Here is a 17,213-nt window from a genome sequence, read left to right as displayed (position 1 = left end):
GAAGAGTTCAACTTAACCATGACAATACTTTATGTATTACAATTGCCTGTTGATTTATGCAACTATGTTGAAGAAAGCTGTTAGCCAAAGTCACCCCCCCCCCAAAAAAAAAAAAAATCAGAGGATATTTGCACCAGTTTTAGTTTATACCTCACAACATACTAGGCTATATTTTTACTATCACAGGGTGTATTTACTACTAGGGGAATGTTACATGGTCTTTCAAACATGAGACTATTTACAGAATAGGCTGAACATTTGAGTTTAGATAAAGCTGAACAATTTTACATGTATAGGAAGTGTTATAGGCTAGCTTTCCTGTGGCTTTTAGCTAGACATCAGGCACTAATGATTTGATTAGCTCTGTACAAAGAATCACACACCATCCAAAACCTCTTGGCTGCTGGTTAGTTCCAAATTGTTTGAGAAAGCGCCTACTTTGAGCAACAGTATGGTGGGGGCCTTGCTATCCCCATGTCACCCTCCTGGTGCCTCGCTGCAGAAGGGAATAGAAGCTAAGCTGTTGCACTAAGTCAGAAGGTACTGATTAAAAGAGGATGGAATTAACAGTATATAGAAAAGACATAATATACTGGTAGAAAGTCATACCTCCTCAAGGTTTCGCTGAAATCATTCATGTTAGGGAAATACTGTTCTCTCCCCTGCTATGTAAAGCTGACAGGAATTCCCTACAAAGAGTCCTTGAGAAATAAATTAAGTTCCAAGACTAAGTTAGGGAACTGTTGTACATTCAGAGTGCATTATGCCTCATGAACCTTGGCTGGGTGTTTCTGGTACAGCACTCGTGCCTTAAGCACCATGACAGCTCAGGCTTTGGGGCCACAGTCACTGGGCAAGTTGCAGGGAAGGTCTGAGAGCCATGGCTGCACACACAGATATGTTGTTTTGTGCACAATGCAAGCCTGATTTCCCCCTTAGCCATACAAATTAAGACAATATTTATCACCATACAGTTTGATATTACTTCCAATAAGTACAATATTTATTAAACATTTCTTCAGTTTTGTTACATATTGTGCAACAAATTACAATATTCTGCAGCCACAAATTATATGCAGAGTATGAAGAAACTATTAATCAGATAGTGTGATCTCTCCATTTATAATTCTACAAGAAGGAACTAGCAAATCAGATCTTACATATATCTTACTAAATTTTATGCATGGAAAGTGACAGACACTGTTGTGCTGTTTGATACAAAATGGCTAAACTTCATCTTCAGAAGACTAAACCTGACATCTAAACATGCCAATAGAAACATCAAAACAAAAATACATCCTAACCAACCACAGGAAACAGTCTGGTATCAGGAAAAGCAACAAGGATTACACGTTTATAAACCAGCACACAAAGGTTTAAAACAGTTCTGAAAATGAAGTTAGCTGTCTTGAGTCAAGGGAATAAAAAAAGTCAGTATTGACCATTTACAATCTCTGACCTTTGTGGAGACGGTAAGAATCTGTTGTAGTGCAGCTACATACAGTACAATTCAGGCAATTTTTTTTTTTTTCACTTGGGTTCAGATTGCAAATTCATTGTTGTGAGACAAAAGGGGGGAGGCAAGTTTTAGCAGCAACCTCCACTAGACTGCTTGACTGGAGTGCTCTGAATTTTAACATTGGACTTCTCTGCACCACCAGCTGTCGCTCCCGGACCCATTCGTTTTTTAATCTCGGCAGCCATGGTCATGAAAGACTGTTCTACATTTGTGGCATTCTTTGCACTGGTTTCCAAAAATGGAATTCCAAGAGAATCTGCAAATTCCTGCAAATTGAGAAACAGTGAACAGTAAGCTCATATACAGGTTCATACCTCACCTCATTTCCTGGGGCACCACTGGATAACTCACAAGTTCCTGGATCCCACCCCACACCCCATCTCCAGTCTGAGTTGCAGGGTAGGAGGTTAACTAACTGCTCCCATTTGTGGCATCAGGACACCTCCCTGCACTGGAACCTCTATGCATGACAAACCAGAGCAGGGGCTCAGCCAAGCAAACCCACAGTCCCCACATACCTTTGCTGTTGTATAGTCTACTACTTTCTTTGTGGTCAGATCACACTTGTTCCCCACCAACAACTTGTTGACGTTTTCACTGGCATAACGGTCTATCTCCTGCAGCCACTGCTTGACATTATTGAAAGACTCCTACAAGATAAGAGAACTGTAAGCAAAGCCCTTGATGAAGAGGAAAGTTCAGCACTATCCCTTTGGTCATCACCAGGAAAGAGTATGAAGCACTGCACTTATCCATGTGATTTACAACCATGGGAGAGGACTCTCTAATGCTGCCCAACTCCCCTGATGGCCTTGGGACAGGCCAGTCACCATAGGGGCCATACAGCTCCTGTTCCCAGCCCTACACAATCAGCCCTTCCTGCACTCTTCCCCCTATTATTTTTCCCTGCTTCATATATTGAGTATTCTACATCTTCTACCACCTGGGGCTCTTCTTCCTCCTCTTGTAGCAGAGATAAGAGATGTGGCACACAGCTGAAACAAGATGCACCCCACATATTTACTAAGCATCAGGTGTTAGATGCAAGCCACCTTGTAGATATGCTGGAACAACCTCTGACTCCAGAAATGCTGGACTGATACTCCAGTTAGTGACTGAACAGAAGTGTTCTTTTTCTATTAATTCAGGAAACCCTATACTTCCCAAGTGCCCTTCAAACAACTGCACCAGTTCTTCAGAGATCCTTTCAGAGAAAACACTGGCTCAGTTGTATCTTGCACCCAGGCTGACAATTTTCTGCTCCAAATGCCAGTCTTTACTGCAGACCACAGTTCAAGTACATTCAGAAATCTTTCAACAACTTCCATCAGTAACTCAAGATTTCCTGCTACCAAAGGCAGGGTGAGAGGCATTCACACAGGACAATCAGTTACCTGTTCACCAAGTTTTAGGTTAAGCCTAAGATACAATTGCTTAGGAGCCACAAATCCCACTGCTCTCTTAATTTTTGTGTTTTATTTCTGCCAAACCAGAGGCAAACACATATATTTAGCTTGATAAGCCTCAACACTGCCTACAGAACTCTGTCACTATCTCCCTTAAGAGGTGCCCAGCTGTTAAATTCCCAATTTACTCATCAGCTTGGAGAAACTCTGCAGTAACAGGTTTAACACATACCTGATCTGTAACATCATACACAACTATGATGCCATGAGCTCCTCTATAGTAACTGGAAGTGATAGTCCGAAACCGCTCCTGTCCCGCCGTGTCCCACTGCAAGACAAGTGACAGGGTCAGCTCCTGCACCATGGCTGAGCCAGTGCTCTACATCAGCTTCCAGAAACACAGCTCAGCAGAGCAGCCACCCAACTCCAACCACATCCATGCCACAACCACAGCAGTGGCTCTGAAGCTGTACACATCAAACAGGATTTGATGAGATCACGTATTTTAACTGAGAATTACACTTTGTACGTACTTTTCTAAAGTGCTCATTTGTTTGGTTTCAGCCAAGTGTAGTCGAGAGATCTCTCTGGGGAAAACATTAAGCAGTTCTGACCCATGAAGAAACCATGGTTCAATGGTTAGAAGAGCAAACACAAGCCAGGACTTGAAAACCTGCTAGGAATAAGGTCAGAGAGCTGCAGGTCTCTAACATGACCACTCCCTTCAACTTCTTGGCACACAGGCTTCAGCAAAGGTATTTAAAGGCAACAACTCAAACCAAACTTGATTCCCTTCTCCTGCTGGGAGATTAAGAAAGGACATAAGGCACTTGACCTCTTCTCCCACCCAGGATGGGAGCAAGACTCAACCATTTCTCTCCCTGGAGGTGTGTCAAGAATAGGGCTGGCTGTGTATTAAAAACAGACTTCACAGACAGATGTCAGCAGTGACAGCATTCCTAGTAGGCTGCTCTGTACTCAGGACAGTTATATTAGAGACTGGAAGCTCCAGCTTCTGGCTGTAAGCTGGACTCTGCTCCTCAACACTGAATCCCTGAGTCATTGCCTTCAAGTCCAGAGAGCCTCTGCTTGAGCTGGAAGCAGTGGCTGACAAGGATTGTCTGACCTTGCACAGATATTAGATTTCATCACACCAGTCACCCTTTTAGAGTGCTTCAAGATTAAAGAATTGCCAAGTCTCTTCCCCTGTTTATTCCAAGTGAAAGGCCAAAAGCATAACCAGAAAATACCGCCCAGTGCTAAGGCAGCCAGGCCAGTTACAAGCCTTTGTGTCAGTTTTTCCATTCAGGTCAACAAAAGCAGTTTCCAGCACTTAAAGACAGTGCAGCCTGGTAGTAACAGCTGCTGTGGAATTCAGGTATCTTGGACAACCATGTGGTATTCCTGCACTTACAGAAATCCTGGCAAAATACTGCAGAACTACACCAGTTTTGATATGAGAGCACTTCAGCACAGAATCTCCTCTTCCAGGCAAACAGCCTTGATAATAAGCACCCTTCTTTAAGGACAGGTAAGTCTTCCAAAAATCTGCCTCACCTCTTGTAACAGGGAAAATACCCCTTGTATTTTGAAAGTATTTTAAAGTACAAAGATGACTACCAATAGCTATGGATATAACTTGTGCTCCAACAGACTGAAGCACACAGGAGCTGAGAAGTACTACTTACTATCTGAAGCTTGATTGTTTTCCCATCTAGTTCTATAGTTCTGATTTTGAAGTCCACACCAATCGTGCTGATGTAACTTTCTGTGTACGTATCATCCTAGGAGAGAGAGTGAACATAAGTCAAGGCAGCTGCACCTCTTCTGCAGTCATCTACTTCATTATGCACCAGTCAGACAAAGGTACTTAATTTCCTTGTAAAACCAGCCTGATCTCTCATGGCAAAGTCCAGGAGGTGGCCAAGCATTTCCACCAAGTATTTACTTTTCAAAAATTCTGCAGCTTTTAAAAGCATCAATCAGAACCAGTTAAAAAAAAAAGCTTCTTTTCTGGAAATCCTGTAAAGTCCCTGTGAGCTGCAGTGTACAAAAGTCTTTGCTCATACTGAAGAGCTACTTAGAATAACCACTGAAGTTATTGAAACACATCACATTTTTATTTTCCTTTGATGGTTTTTCATCTGTGTTACACAGCAGCTACCTAGAACAAGTCAGAGGCTCTGTCTCAGTCACACATGAGTGTCAGATCCTCTGCTGCTGCAGCTGGTTGCTAAGGCAGGTTAGAGTTACAGCTGGAGTACTGGTGCTGAGGCCTCTGCTCTGCAGCCTGTGTTGATACAGGAGGGAAAGCACTGCCTCAGTAGCTTGCAGGGACCTGACTGCAGTCTCCAACAGGCCTTAAGGCACACAGAAACTGCTGGGTCAGTCTTTGCTACCTTCCAGTGATTGTCAGCTTGTCAGCATGAAGGAGGTTTCTACTCCTAAAGTACCCAAAGGGTAGAACTTCACATACAACGTACCACAAAAGGCTTTATGCAACCAGTAGGTATCACAAAAAGCAAGGGATTCCTCTGGGCTGTGAATGGAAGACATCTTAGGTAATACATCCAAGTAAGAAGAAAGTATTAAGCCTTTCAGAATGATATGACATTTATTTCCTTAACATTTCAATACTCCAAGGGGTATGTTTGAAAAGCCTGAAGAAGTTTAACCTACAGCAGCAAGAAAACACAGGTGTGGTATGCTGTGGTAATTCCTTATGTCAGGGTAAAACAGTTTAGTTGGAAAAAATGCATCTCAAAAGGAAAAGACTACTCAGCTGAAGAAACATCAGATAAAAGACCACAAACTTAAGCTGGCTATCAAAAAGGAAAAGTTAGATTATTCACAGGAAGCCAAAATGAATTCAAAAGTATCTGCAAGAGAAGCAGGCTAGACTACTCTGGGAATACTGCTCCAGCTGTGATGTCACTTCCAACCCACTGCCTCCATACTGTGAGCAGAGCAGGTGACATCCTCCTCCTGTTAGTCCTGCTACCAACAGCAGCCGTAATGGCTTTAACTGAGGCTGTCTGTACGCCCAGGTCACCACTTCACATTAATAATACCAAGTACAACAGGCTTGTTCCAGAGGTGCCCACAGGAGCTGCTCAGGCTGTGAAAACAAAGCCATCATCTTGCAGCAGTGTCACACTCAAGTTTCTGAGTTCATGCCCCATATCCTGCTTCCCCTTCCTCTCCTCCCAGGGACACGTAAAGCTGCACTTTGGCACAGACAGAGATAAGTAGTTCACTGGACTTCAGCTTTTTCTACTAAGGGCTATCAAACCCATTTTACATTTTCTTGTTGACAGGAAAACTGGAGCCAGAACAGCTCACCAGCATTTTTAACATTCACTAAAGAAAGCAGAGGGCCTTGTTATTGCCAGAGTATTATTTACATTACTTCTCTGACTAAACAACTGGTAGATCTTTTTACTGCAGATAGATATTCATCTGCCTGAAATGGTCTTATCAAGTAGTAACTGATCAAGGTCTGTACTCCTCGTGCCTAAGAATTCCTTCCATCCTCAGCATTCTACCAGTACTGTAATGGTGGAAGTTAAATTAAGGTACCTTGTTCTCAAAAAACAGGAAAATTAGAATTAATCTTAGCTGGACATATTATTGATATTATTTCTTTCCAATTTAGTGAAACAATTACATCAGATAGACACAAATTCAAAAGACAGGAGGAGTTTGCAATACTATACTTATTCTTTGGTATTACCAGGCCTGTCAGACATCAGCCCTGCTACCTGAAAGGAAGCTCTTGCTAAGCACCTCTTTTACAGTTGCCAAGCATGATCACTTACTGCAAACCTAAGTAGAAGGCAAGATTTCCCAACACCGGAGTCTCCAATCAGAAGTAGCTTGAATAAATAGTCACTGCAGAAAGAAAAAAAAAAATAGGTCACTTAATGAAAAACACTGTCAAGAAAGAAGTTACTTACAGCCAGTATATCATGACTTTTGAGATGGGTAAATTAATTCACTGCTAGGGAAATCACCTACAACTCCAAGCTCCTCTATTCAGTTTAGAAATTCACAATTTACTTGGTAAGGGAAGTGTGATGTAGATGCTCTGAGCAGAGCATTGTTGTGTGGAACTGTGCCTCTCTGGGAAGTTACTCTGAGGATAACAGAGGGACTATCAGCAGGAGCCGCACAGGTCTTCCTCAGCCTTTGTGGTCTAGCTGAGATGAAAACTTTGCAACTGAATGCAAGTCCCCTTGTTTGGCAGAGTAACCCAAGTAACACACAGGTGGTGGTAACAGCCTGCTGCCCTCCAGGGCCATTATCTTCGCTTCTCTGGACTCAGAGGTTTGATTCCACTGCCCAGCTTCAAAAACATCAGGGAGTTGCCAAATGCAGCCATTTTTTTCCTCTGTTCAAGTTACTCATATTTAAGTTCCAGCAGAATGCAACAGCACAACTGAATACCCACCTTCCACAACAGACTATGAGCAGTGACCAATACCACACCTGCCTTCCAGGAATTAAAGCAAAGCTCAAGTCATTTCCAGATGAGGTTACATCTCTGGGGGATGTCAGGTGTGGTATTAGTAATTCACAAGATACACTGGAAGAATTGACAAATCTTGTGCTTAATGTTGAGTTTTCCCAACATTAAAGAATAAGCACAGTGTCACCGACCAGCCTATATTTACACTTCAAAGAGTAGTGAAGATTTCACTGTTGGCAAAATATGAGGTTTTGTGTTAGTCCTAAGACTAATGGTGAAATTTCATGCTACAGAGCAAGTAACAGAAAAATAACAACCCACCACTTACACAAGTTTTGCTTCTCAAGTACTACACTAGCTCATTCTCAGTTGACAACTCTTCGGCCCTGTAACGGCCCAGGACGAAGTCCTGGTCTCGCTTAACCACAACAGCCATATTTTATGTCCATTTAAGCAAGGAGAGGTAAAGATTAAGGATATGTGGAGTGCCTGAAGTCCACTGTCCCCACCTACTATTCCCTAGAATCACCACTGCCTCTGGCTGGCAGGAACCCAGCCAGGAAATTGCATCCATCCCCAGCTGATAACAGCCAAGCAGATGGCCAACTCCAGCTTCTCACCACTCCTCTGCTCAAGTGCCTCTCACCTGGCTGGGCCCAGGCTGCGGAACACACCCAGCTGGAACCTCCAGTCCCTGCAGCACTTCTGCCAAGACTAGAGAGGAGTCAGAAGTGCAAAATGTAGAAACTAATAACCCAATCCTTAAAAATGCAACCTTTCCTAACAGTGTACAGTAACTAAAAACACTAAAGAGATGGAGAAAAAAAAAAAAAAAAAAAAAAAAGAAGAAAAAAACTAAAGGGGTCAAAGGACACCTAGCAGTTGACAGTCACAGAATTCACCACTCCACCTGTCAAATCATGTACTACCACAACACAAGACGGAGAATGACAATTAACCCAAACGGTTCAGGGGACTAAGGTACATTACCCCACAACCCACCAACCCACACATCTCAGTAGGTTTGAGCTGGCTGAGGCACTAGACCAGAAAACTTCTCATCCCCAATAACAGTTTGGTCCCCAAGAGCAGGAGACATTCTGTAACCTGGAAACCAAAGTAAAGCATGAGGGCTCCAGGACCTGCTCCTCTGTTACACCTATGCCTTGCCTTCCTCCCCACCACTGTGCCTTAGCTTTCACTCAGCTCCTTCCAACTCCAGCAGGAAGTTTGGGTTGCTCAGTTCCCTACAAACACAGAATGTTCAGCAATCCTGAAGTCAAATTATTACTTACAGCTTGTAGCATGTTATAATCCCCTTGAGAATATTAAAACAAGAATATTAGCACTGTATTGCCTTCAGTAAAATTAATGGAAAAAAAGTAACTCCTTCCTGGTAGAGCTAAGGCTTCAGCTGTGGGTCTGAGATCCACTTAAAAACTTCCACTTGGTTCCAAGAGTAATTCAGGTTGCCCCAGGCCCCAAACATGAAAACTTCTCTTCCTCTTACTCCTCATGCTAAGAGCAGCTCCCAGCCAAACCTACCCATTAAATCTCTCACTCTTCAGCAGCAAACAAGAACAGCAACAGTGGGTACACAGAGCAAATGTTAAGCTACCACAATAAGACCTCAGAAGCCTTAAATACTGGATTTGATATCTTTGCTATTTAGCTGTACCCTCACTTCGGGCTTCAGTATTTCCAGAATCACAGAGATGTACAGAGGTCTTAAGCCACCTGCCTCAGCCCCACCAAAACCAGAGCCAGCACCAGGTGCACAGCTGGAAACAGCCTTTACTGAGTTAGCTCTGTCTCTGACCTTAGAAATGGGTGTTGTGTCACAAAAACCTAATTTTGGTGGTAAGACTTTCATCAGTTTGGGAATAGTTTAAGTAAGACTCTAGGAACTTCGGGTTTTAATTTTTTAGAACACTCCATATTCCAATATTGTAGTGCCTTCCTTTCCAAGTACAGCTTAAAGCTTTAAAAGATACAGCTCCCAAGACCTTTTAAAATACAGCAGGTGCCTATTTAGGGCCATAAGAACCAAATGTGCAGTTTGTTAGAGTGTGATGCTTGAGACAGCTCTTGGGTACAGCAACAGTTTAAATCAAATAAAATTTTAAAGAGCTATAAAAATTTGCAGAAGCCTATTTTTAGACTGAGCTACACCAATAGAATATTTGGATAAAGGGGTTCAACTGTAGCAATGCATCCAACAAGCCACACAGGTTGTCTGGTATTTACTCCTGAAGAGCCACACAAACATTTCTGAAGCCACTGAATTTTGCTCTTTAAATCTGGAAGCTTAAAACTCATCAGCTCCTCTGGTTTAGGGAGCCTTCATAAAGCTGGCTGAGCTATGCAGCACAGCCCTCTCCACGCTCCTTGGGAGACAGTGGGAATTCAGGTTAATCATTCCATTATTTCTCACCATTTACATAAGCCAGTCATACTTGGGTCATTTAAAAGAGCACACTGGAAGAGCATGTGCAGCAAGGCAGGTGGGTACAGTGAGTAAGAGTGAGGCTTTCAAATCCTCCCCATAACTTCCTCTTGCCAGAGAGATAAAGGACAAAGATGTTAAATGCAACTGCCTCTTGCCAAAAAGAAGAAAAAAAAAAAAAAAAGGCACCTCCAAATCAAGTTGAGGACAGACTTGGCCAAAGCTGTGTGGAACAAGAGACCTGTGGGCCTCTAAGATAGTGCTGTTTATCAAATTTATATAAGGAGGTATGTGGGGATTTTTCAAATGCCAGGAAGGTTTTATGCCAAAACAGACAAGGCTAAGTAGTCACCTGTCTGCAACAAAGAACTGCTGGAATTGGCTTTAATCACTGATGTCAGCTGCAGGCTTACTGTAAACAGGTACTCACAGCAGCCTCAAGCCCCGCTCTTTGTTCTACCACCCCAGAAATTTTGAAGAGGTGCATGACTATCACTCTGACTACACTCTGTTTGTGTAAGTAAACAGAATCCAGAAGACAAGATGCCATTTTGCATGGCAGATTGCTGTTTCGACAGGGTAGAACACAAACACTTTCAGATGATTGCAGTGACCTAGGAGCTGTCACTCAGTTGTCATCTACTAACCACCATCACCCAAGACTGTAACCTCACTGGTATTCCCAAGCACTTCTGAAGAATGCAGAAAGAATCCCCCCAATATTTGCTCCAAAACCCACCAAGTTTCCTCATCTGTGCTGGAAGGTATCTAGAACACAATCCAGGCAGAACACTGATCAAGATTAACTCCTGATCCCACCTGGCTGCTCTGGACCGGGCTCCCCCCAGCATGTTTATGCTACATGCAAGCTGCAGAAGGGCAGGAAATGCTGAACCTGACATGATCTAGTCACAACAGAGTCAATATTGACATTTTGCTCACTCAAACACTGGCAGGGAGGAAGGAACAGAGGGAACACATCCCAGCGCTGGGTGGGCAGATGTTTTCAGAATTCAGCTTCCAAACACTAATTTTAGTATCACATCCACCCCTCTTCAGCTCCTTCACTCTATCTAAAAACTAGCAGCCCACTTGGCTGTCCCACAGCCCTGAAGCTTCAAGGAAGCTCTCAGAAGCACAAGTCCTCTTCAAACCTCTGCATGAGCAGGCCCCAACCCTGCAGCTTTATCAGGAAAGCTGAAGGAAGTAGGTCTTTAGTTAGAAATTTTAACTAGTTATCCCACTGACTTCCGATGGAGTTCTGGCATGCCCAGGAGAGAGGATTTGGGGCTGCAGCCTGATCTGAAGCTGTGATAGGGAAGTGAGAATGTCTTACATTATAGGCAAGGCACTTCTGAGAGGGCAAATGGATATAGCTCTTTACAGGGAACAGAGGAGCAATGTCATAATCCCTTAAATCTTATTCCTGTTTTAACAGGGATCCAAGGGCATACATCACAGTGACAGGTATTTTCTGTCCATCTCACCACACCCTTCCCATCTCCTCCCCTCGTTCTGCTGACACCACCCTCTCAGGAAGTAGCAATTTAACACTTCGAGTTAATCTCCAACTGCAGCTTTTTCTCTTTGTTTCACTTTCAAGAACTCGGCTGTGCTCACCACCAGGACCAAGCACTCTTCAGTGAGAATGAGTCTCTCTGAAAACACTCAGCACCTCGTTGCAGGGAACCACCCTCTGCATCAGTCCAGAGGGCTGATGGACTGCAAGAAAGGCCAAAAAACTATAGAAAAAGCCCCCTCCAACTCATTTCTTTTAGTGGCCTAACGCTCTGCAGGCAGCTTTCCCACTATAAAACTCAACAGTCTGCAAGGTAAATTTGAGTTTAACTCTTGAGAGCCATTAAGACCATGGGGCACCAGCAGTTTGTTGGTTCTTCATCCACTGCCCACCTCCAGCTACTGTTTTGGTGTTTCCCAAAGCTACACGAGCAAGTTTGTGATGTAATCTTGCCAAGATGTAACTCGAGTTCCTGGCTGTACCTCCTGGGTGTCACCAACTCCCTCACTAGCCGATGACTACTTGTTTGCTCCTCAGGAGATTTTAATGGACTCGGAGAGCTTGCAACCAACCCCACTGACGTCAGTGGAGAGCACAGGAGCCACGGCCACACAAGTCAGGAGCCTCAGCTGAGAGGACAAAACTGTGGGTGTCTTCCAAGAGCAGCGTCCATGGATATCCAGAGCAGCAATGTCACACCACACGTGGATTTTAGTACCAGAGCCACTCCAGTGGCATCAGATGTGACAGTGGGTTCACCACCCCAAACTGGGGTGCCAGCAAAGCCAGCATCAGTGAAAGGATCCTAAACGCAGCCTAAAAGGCTGAAGGGTTGGAAGCACAGCAGCTGATTTAACTGCTTTCTAGATTAAGCCTAAGTCCTTCCTCTAAATCACACAAGAAAGTCCTGAACAAAATAAAGTTTATTGTTCCCGACGGCCTGGTGGGCAGGACACAGCTCCCCGAGTTTCCAGAACAGAGACACCCCCTGGGAAGAGAGCTCAGAGAGCCCAACTCCCGAGCAGGCCAACTAAAGAAAAAGGCCATACTCACACAGCGACCCTCCCAAAAACCCCTCGTGTCGTCACCAGGCTTTCTAAGCAAGTGCTATTTCAGCTACAAACAGCCCCAAGAGCGTTCTAATATCAAGTCACAGCGTTGCAAAATCTACATAGGCAAGAAGTGTTTTGCAAGAGCCATGTGACACACACATGACTTGCAGCTAAAGCGAAGGGTGGACCCCTGGCTACGGAGCCGCCACCGGCCGGGGGGATCGGCTTTCACAGGGCGCCGGTGTCCCCCCGGTCACTTGTTGGAGTCAAGGCCCCGATGTGCCTTCCCGAGCTTCGGGAAAATCGCCGCGGCTGCGCCCCGCGGCGCTGCCGGGGCGGCGGATGCCGGTTCGCAGCAGGGCCACCATTAACCCCCCGGGCCCCGCCGGGACCCACCCCCGGGCGGCCGCGCTGCCTCCCGCCCCCCCACCCCTCCTCCTCCTCCCCCGCCGCCGCTCGGGCCCGGGCGCGGCTCCGCGGGGACCGGCGTGGGGGGGGCTCGGGTCTTCGGACTCGCGGGCCCAGCGCGGTCCCCCCGCGCCCCGCGGCGCCCCCAGCGCGGCCCCGGGGCCGCCCCGTCCCGCACTCACTATTCGGGGTTCATGCTGGACATGTCCGTGGGGCCCGCGGCCCGAGGGACGGCGAGCGCGCTGTGAGGGGGCGGTGCGGCGGCACCTCCCGCCGCCGAGGCAGGCGCTCCGCGGTGCGCTGGTCCGAGGGAGCCGCAATCGCCCGGCGCTCGGCTCGGCCCGTCCGCCCGCGCCCGCTCCGCGGCCTCCGCGCTGCGCCTCAGCCCAAAATGGCCGCCGGAGCCCGACCAGGAAACGGGGCGGCCGCTCGCCGAGCAGCGCTTACATGGCCGGGGGGCGGCCGAGGGGCGCGACGGGAAACCGAGTCCGCGCCGCCGCCTCCTCCCGGCCGCGCCCCCTCCTGCGGACTCGCTCTCCCGGCGACCGCGGCGGCGGCCGCAGCGCATGCGCAGTAGCCGGCCTTTCTTCCCTTGGCCCCGTCGGCTCCGAGCGGCGGCCGACGTCGCTGATTGGCCGGGAGGCCCCGGCCGGGGATGACGTCAGCGAGCAGACGTGGCAGCTCGGGCGAGTCAGCGCGCGGGCGGGGCGGGGGCGGGGTCTTGGGGGTCTCGGCGCGCGAGGCGGGGCGGGGCGGGGCGGGGCCAGGCCGGGCCGGGCCGCGCCCGGGCTCCATTCCCGGCTCCGTCCCCGGCTCCATCGCTGCCCCAGTCCCTCCTCCAATCCCTCCTCCCGTCCCTTCCTCCATCTCTGCCAGCAGCCCTCGGTCTGTCCCGGTGCGGTCCCGGCAGGGCGCCATCTCTCCCGGCGGTTGCCTTTGCTCCGCGCCCCGCGGGCGGCAAGGCGAGCCCCAGCCCCGGGCGGGACCGGGCACCGCGGGCTGCCAGTGCCGGGGCTGCGGAGGGCCGGGCAGGCAGCCCGCAGGGGACAGCGTGCGGAACCAGGCTCGCTGGGAATGCGGGCGGGCCTGCGGCTGCAGGGAGGCGGCGAGGAAAGGGAGACCCCGCTCCGGCGCCCGTCCAGCCGCTCCCCTCCGCGACGGTGGCGGGCAGCGATGGAGGCTTTGCGCTTTGAGGCTTTCCCACTTTGAACGTGGGAAGCGCATCTGGAGCAGCACAGGGCATCTTTAGCTCCTCTAAGGCCTGTGTTCTTCACGTGAATTTATGTCACTGTCCCTTTTTGCATCTTTTATCAAAAAAATCTGCCATTGCATCTATTATCAAAACTTTACAAGCATTAATCACATTTCACTACATTCTTCAGGCACAGTAAATATTTCTGTGCTCTAGCGACTGCTGGGAAGTGGGCATGGAGAGACTGCCACACGCCTGGGATCTCTGAGCAAGCAATCTGTTAAAGCTGGAAGATTTCACAGTACAGGAGACTGGTTTCTGGTCAACCACTTTTAACAGTCTCGAGGAATACAGAATTGTATTGCTGACACTTCAGTTGTTGATGTTCTCAGGTTTGTTCCTAGCAAAGCCCTGGCCTTTTCAACAGCATCATAGAGAGCACAAGCACTGCAACAGCACACATCATTCCAGACTCGCACACAGGGCACTCCTAAGCCTTACAACGGCTCCTTGTAATCAGCTCGGGAATTTAAATCCCACCACTAATACATATTACCCGATGCTATTTCATTACAAAGGGCATAGTTTAATACACGACCAAAGTTTATCTTCCAACCAGCTCAAAGGACAGGAGGAACAACCTGCAAATGGACTGTGAGATCACTGAAACACCTGTGCAGGGGTGTGTGTGCTGGACTTGGGCTACAAGCTGGGAGGTGTTACTGCAGACATCTAGGTGTTAAACGTGCTCCATGCCCAGGGACTGCTGGAATAACCCACAGGAATGGGTGTCTTTCACTTGGACAGCATGAGACTAGAGCTGAAGCCCCAGAGGAACTGAAATTGCGCTCTAGCCTCTTTTTCTCCCCACAATAAGATGAAGAAAAGCCACTCACACTGCACACATCTTTGAGGTTTTGGTTTGGTTCAGTCCCTTACACAAAGTCGGTGAAGTGTGCTGGCTGCAATAGGAAGCCCTGAGCATTGGTTGCACAGGGTTTGGGTTTCCTCTGCTCTCTCTCTCTCCTGGTTGGGTAATGCAATCTGCAGCTGAATCGACCACATATCTTGCTGTATGTTCTATTGTTTCTGTGGGGGTCATTGCTGAAGTTTCCACTTCCCTTTCTCCATTACTTTGTGTATCTGTGAAACAATGCCCGTTTTGTTTGATGTTTGCCATCAGAAATCCAGCAAGTTCTTTGAAATGCGCTCTTCTCTCTGGTACAGTAGTTCTCTTTAGGCACTCCATGGAAGGTGACCAGATGTGTAGGAATACCCCAGACAACAAACTTCATTTAGCAGACAGCAATTCATTCACTGCTGAATACAGAAAAATTGGTTTTGCAGGGACATTTTTAACACTTGTGCTTTAACTTTTCTCTACCCCCATGAAACAAAAAGCTCGAACCACCCCAATTCCTTACTCTGTTGTGAGGAATAATGCTCACAAGCCACAATAAATAGGACTCTGTCACATTTACACTGCTGAATGTACCCAGCCAAATCAGAGAAGACACAGGGACAAACCAACATCAGCACCAGCTAACTATGAAATTCCAAATTAGATTTATTTCTGAAGTAGGGCACAGGTTAATAAGAGTGTGGGAAGCTGTTTAATTTCAGAGAAATAACAGCTTCCATGTCTAAAAGTGTATTTGATCCGTGTGACTGTCCGGGCAGCGTGGCAGCCGTAGCAGCCCGTGGCTGCAGGGTGTAAGGGCAGAGGGAAGAAGTGGGTCTCCTCCCGCTCTGCAGGAGGGGCAGGGTGGGCTTTCTGCTTCCCATGTGGTGGGCTGAGGTCACCTGCTGCTGTGGTGTCACCTGCTGCTGTGGTGTCCCCGTCTGCACATGTTCCCGTCTGACTGGATGAGCAGGCTCAGGACCCCTGCCTGGCTTCTATCTGGGATGGCAGCGATGATTTATGGTCCTCTACCGCATTCTGTCCTGTCCCTCCTGCTGCCTTCAGGGGTTATTTGTGGTTTGTGCTGAACACCACACAGGGCTGGGAGGTCAGAGGGGCCTCGCTTGTTTCCCTGCTAACAGGATCTAATGCAGGGAGCAGTATCAGATGCCAGTTCGGGGGACATTCTTCATGTACCCTCAGGGCTGAATTCTGCCTGTGAAAAGAGAGGTTTATTTCACCCTGTTTGTAAAATCAGCTGCAGAATTTCCTTTGGCTTGGGCTGTAGTGCTCTACCAGAGCAGCCAAGGAAAAACCATGAGCACAGACTGGCTCCACCTGTAAGCAACTTCCTCAGTCCTGTCCACCCTGGGGCAGCATCCTGACCCACTAACTCGTGTTTTTGAGGTTGAACTCCGCTGCTTCCTGGTTCCACTCAGGTGATCTGCCCTCCCCTGCTCCCATCTCTCTCCTCCCCAGGCCACAGAAGGCCTGTGCCAGAGGAGCTCTGAGGAATGAGGGGACAAGTGGACAGAGGATGAGAGGGAGAGAGAAAGCAAGCTTCCCTGGCTGCAGTCAGCTGTAAGGGGAAGGAAGAAAAAATAGCACAGATGATTGAGGAGAAATGCTATGGCTGCATGAGCCCAGGTTTTGCAGTACAGAGCCCCAGTTCCCCCCCTGCCACAGGGCTGGCAGTGGGACTGGGATGGCACCACCTGCAGAGAGCAGCAACCTGCACAGGATCCATTCTGCCTTTTTTTTCTGCCCTTACTTTTTAGGAAATCATGCATAATTTTAAGCTATATAGCCACACCACGCAGTCACAGGGCAAAGGAACGTTTCAGGTGTGCTGCCTGGCATCCCACCACAATTTTACCCTAGAAATGTCTTTCTTTTCCCTGCATAACAGTTCTTGAACCAAAGGTAGGAGGAATTGGGCTCCTGACACAGAACTGCCTCCCCATAAAGCTGTCATGTTAGCACAGCAGTGCTCAGAAATCATTTGCCCCCTGCTAGGTCCTTTTCCCTGGACTATGTATAAAATCAGGAAAAAAAGTAATCCAGGTATTTATTTGCCCTGCCTTTCCTTTCCCCTCCCCCTGCTCAGTGTCTGGTCTGTGGAGTGGGAAGCTCTCAGGCTGACAGAGGCACAGCAGCCTGGGGAGAAGGTCAGGCACCAGGAGCACACAACATTGCAGCTGGCTGTTTGGGTCCTGGGAGTGCTGGGGAGCAAACACTGATTCCAGCTTATCAATAGCAGCGTCTCTCTCACCTCGCTCACAGTCCTCCCATGGGCATCATT

The 17,213-nt window shown here is 47.6% G+C and overlaps 1 protein-coding gene across 1 annotated transcript; it reads right to left on the bottom strand.

Moving 5' to 3' along the window:
* Positions 1–981: 981 nt before the first annotated feature.
* On the bottom strand, positions 982–13,386 carry RAB1A (RAB1A, member RAS oncogene family; the record flags this gene model as incomplete). Its single annotated transcript, XM_084202103.1, has 6 exons — positions 982–1,785; positions 2,038–2,169; positions 3,158–3,253; positions 4,614–4,709; positions 6,744–6,816; positions 13,001–13,386. 6 exons carry the CDS (start codon positions 13,384–13,386, stop codon positions 1,588–1,590), a joined length of 981 nt encoding a protein of 326 aa, XP_084058229.1. The 3' UTR covers positions 982–1,587.
* Positions 13,387–17,213: the final 3,827 nt, after the last annotated feature.

Source organism: Fringilla coelebs, assembly GCF_963513975.1.
Source record: "Fringilla coelebs genome assembly, chromosome: 3".
Lineage (NCBI taxonomy): Eukaryota > Metazoa > Chordata > Aves > Passeriformes > Fringillidae > Fringilla > Fringilla coelebs.
The sequence above is the reverse complement of the archived record's forward strand: the minus strand, read 5'-3'. Positions and strand labels throughout refer to the sequence as shown.